At 41.5% G+C, this 3,792-nt stretch overlaps 1 protein-coding gene across 1 annotated transcript in view; it reads left to right on the forward strand.

The window, feature by feature from the left end:
- The window catches only part of LOC138955213 (adhesive plaque matrix protein 2-like), a gene marked incomplete at its 3' end in the record, with an annotated part of 6,574 nt that extends 2,791 nt beyond the window's left edge, over nucleotides 1-3,783 (forward strand). The window contains exons 5-6 of the mRNA XM_070326867.1: nucleotides 1,892-2,011; nucleotides 3,688-3,783. Of these exons, the coding sequence (XP_070182968.1) occupies nucleotides 1,892-2,011; nucleotides 3,688-3,783 (216 nt within the window). The remainder of the gene's footprint in view (nucleotides 1-1,891; nucleotides 2,012-3,687) is intronic.
- Nucleotides 3,784-3,792: the final 9 nt, after the last annotated feature.

Here is a 3,792-nt window from a genome sequence, read left to right on the forward strand (position 1 = left end):
AACCGCAATGTCAAGTCCAATTCCCAACCTTGGACAAATAAAGATTCTGTATTCTGTACGAGGTGTCTGAATTACATCAGGCGTCTACTATTGGCCATTCACATTCAAATGTAATTTACCAACCAGTTGTTCTTAAGATTTGACAAAGGTCAACCAGACTTTGATCATGTCTGAAGATCCTTTTAAAGATTCCCGGGTATTGTGTGCAATTTCAAGAAGCTAGCTTCAAAAATCTTCCAGAACATGATAACTTTCCTTTTTTTTTATATTATTTTTTTTAAAGAAAACGTGACCCCGTTGTAGCAATGCACTTTGACAAGGGTCAACTACATTTTCCTAGTATCTGGAGGTCATTTCACCGTCAAAGAGTGTGAAGTTTTAAAACTCAGCGGCTATTCGAAGAAATCCACAACAGTCTAATAAGACTACTGTATCCCAAGACTCTCCTGGGTCGAGGTGCACGAGAAAGTGGGATTCAGGCGCGGTGTTGGATTGGTTGAAATTGAGGTTTGTTGCGATTTCAACGAATCAGACTCCGTGGTTTGTTCTCACCCGTTTGGGTTTCACACCCTTTCGCTCCCTGCACCTCAGGCCAGACCACTCAGGTGAGTCAACGACAAAGACAAGCGACCAAAGTTAACGACAAAGACAAGCGACCAAAGTCAACGACAAAGACAAGCGACCAAAGTTAACGCATTTGCATTTGTTGTATCTGAGAGCAGCCTGCTTCAATCAACGCAAAACAAGCCATATGACACGAAAATAAGAGCTCAATCGGTGCTTGATGCTATGCCAACAAACAACCCCATTACGAACAACAGGGGATAGCCTACCATTGATTGGGCCAAGTCAATTTGACAAATTATACTTCACGAAGCCGGCTCAACCAAGCTTTAGTTCTGAATCATCGTTAAAACAAGTCGCGTGAGGCGAAAATACCATATTTAGTCAAGCTGTCGAACTCACAGAATGAAACTGAACGCACTGCATTTTTTCAGCAAGACCGTATATACTCGTAGCATCGTCAGTCCACCGCTCGTGGCAAAGGCAGTGAAATTAACAAGCCAGAATAGCGCGGTAGTGGTTGCGCTGAGCAGGATAGCACGCTTTTCTGTATCTCTATTCTTTTTAATTTTCTGAGCTTGTTTTTAATCCAAACATATCATATATATATGTTTTTGGAATCAGGAACCGACCAGGAATAAGATGAAATTGTTTTTACATCGATTTCGGAAATTTAATTTTAATCATAATTTTCATATTGTTAATTTTCAGAGCTTGTTTTTAATCCGAATATAACATATGTATATGTTTTTTTAATCAGAAAATGACGAGGAATAAAATGAAGTTGTTTTTGGATCGTTTTATAAAAAAATATTTTTAATTACAATTTTCAGATTTGTAATGACCAAACTCATTAATTAATGTCTAAGCCTTCAAGCTGATATGCAATACCAAAGTCCGGCCTTTGTGGAAAATCGCTTGGCCAAAATTTCAAACAATTTCATTGAAAAATGAGGGTGTGACAGTGCAGCCTCAACTTTTACAAAAAGTCGGATGACGTCATCAAAGACTTTTATCAAAAAAATAAAAACATGTCTGGGGATATCATACCCAGGAACTCTCATGTAAAGTTTCATGACGATCGGTCCGGTAATTTTCTCTGTACCGCTCTACAGACACAGACACAGACACAGACACATACAGACACACATACACCACGACCCTCTTCTCGATTCCCCGTCTATGTTAAAACATTTAGTCAAAACTTGACTAAATGTAAAAAGACTTCACAAAGTCTTGGTGAAGTTGACTTCTTGCTCAATTAAGACGCCCTTCAACCAGAATGGAAGAACTTTGTGCTCATAATGATGGTAAACTATGCCAACAGACAACCCCTGCACGAACAACACGGTGTGCCAGAACGGGGGGAGCTGTGTGGTCAACGTGACGACCGCCCGGCGTTTCTCCTGTGACTGTCCAGCTGGCACTCTTGACCCCGACTGTGAATGTAAGTATTGTCCTTGCGATGGACTAGTAACTGTGCAGTGTGTTTTTCTTCTTGTCTTGTTTAACCGGCACGGTTGGCCTAGTGGTAAGGCGTCCGCCCCGTGATCGGGAGGTCGTGGGTTCGAACCCCGGAAGCTGCACCTTCTCCCCACGCTTGCACAAAAGCCGGGTCGTGGCCTACAGAAAGCGTGGCAAAAAGTCTTATTAAGAACGTAGCGGGAACGCCATTATCGTACAAGCAGCGTGGTAGCATCGTGGTGAGATCTCTGTGGTCGTGATGCAACCAACATCAGGTTCGTTCATCTTTGAAGTTGGGGCATAATCGCCGTCAAAATCCAGCACATGGCAAATAAAAAAAAAACTACATCAAGACTGTCCTGCACCACGACCCGGCTACGCTTGTTTTGTGCCGTTCAAAATAAGCGTAGGGAGAGCGTGCAGCTTCCCGATCTAGCAGATCCCACCCCGACCAAACCACGCTCATGGAGATCCTCCCTTGTTTGGCCCACGATTGGCCACGCTCTGGATTTAAAGGCGATATGCCCCGATTTGATAACTTTTACAGATCGGCGTGATCGGCATGGTCGTGGTACGGACGTAGCGCTGTGTGACGGGGCCATTATGGAACGTTTAAAGACATACAATATCCACTAAGCACACACACACACACACACACAACACACACACACACACACACACACACACACACACACACACACACACACACACACACACACACACACACACCAAAATGTCTCTTTGGGACCCTCTCTTTCGAAGTGAAATCTCTAACACCATCATTCTCGAAGTGAAATCACTCAAGACAAAAGACAAACAAAGTTTGAAAAGACGTCGTAACGTGAATATTATTGGCGTCACGTAACAATTATGTCACTTCTTTTTAATGTCGCCGCAGGAAGTGAAAAATAATTTCGAGAACAAAGTTTGTCTCGGTGATTTCAACCTATCATCGGTAGAAAATTAATCGTCGGGTCACCGCCAGGCTGTGCATGCATCGGTATCGTATGTCATTAATTTTAGACATAACAAAACACTCACTAGAACTTTGATCTATCCGTCTTCAAAGTGGACAAACACGATACACAACACACACAAATTGATAGTAAATGGTACTGAGGCTTATCTCTGAATTCTTGTCGCTTCCGAAATGGACAAAGCAAAATGACTGTTGTTTCGTTTTGTCTATAATCATACTTTCCATAAACTAGCAAAATGGTACTGTGGTTTATCTCTGAATTCTTGTCGCTTCCGAAATGGACGAAGCAAAATGACTGTTGTTTCGTTTTGTCTATAATTATACTTTCCATAAACTTAACCTCTCTTGGCTTTTTAAAAAATGTTTTTAATCTTGACAATCGTAAGCGGTCTCTCTATTCTGGATTTCTCTCCATGTGAGAAAGTAGACGGTAAAACCAAAAGCGAACATCCTCTTATGCATAAATAAATCCCTGCGCCTTGAATATGTGCGCGATATAAATTGCATACAAATTAAAAATAAAATAAAAAATAAAATAAATCTCTGCGCTTAGAACTGTACCCACGGAATACGCGCGATATAAGCCTCATATTGATTGATTGATTGATTGATTGATTGATTGATTGATTGATTATTGCCCTTTTCCTCTTCTTGACATCCAGTGTTTTTCAATATTGCAGATCCGTGCGAAACTAACCCATGCCAGAATGGGGGAATATGTATTAAACCAGATGGATCATGCAACTGTAACGGTACTGGCTTCATGGGGACGACTTGTACAGGTA

Source organism: Littorina saxatilis, unplaced genomic scaffold (assembly GCF_037325665.1).
Source record: "Littorina saxatilis isolate snail1 unplaced genomic scaffold, US_GU_Lsax_2.0 scaffold_1950, whole genome shotgun sequence".
Lineage (NCBI taxonomy): Eukaryota > Metazoa > Mollusca > Gastropoda > Littorinimorpha > Littorinidae > Littorina > Littorina saxatilis.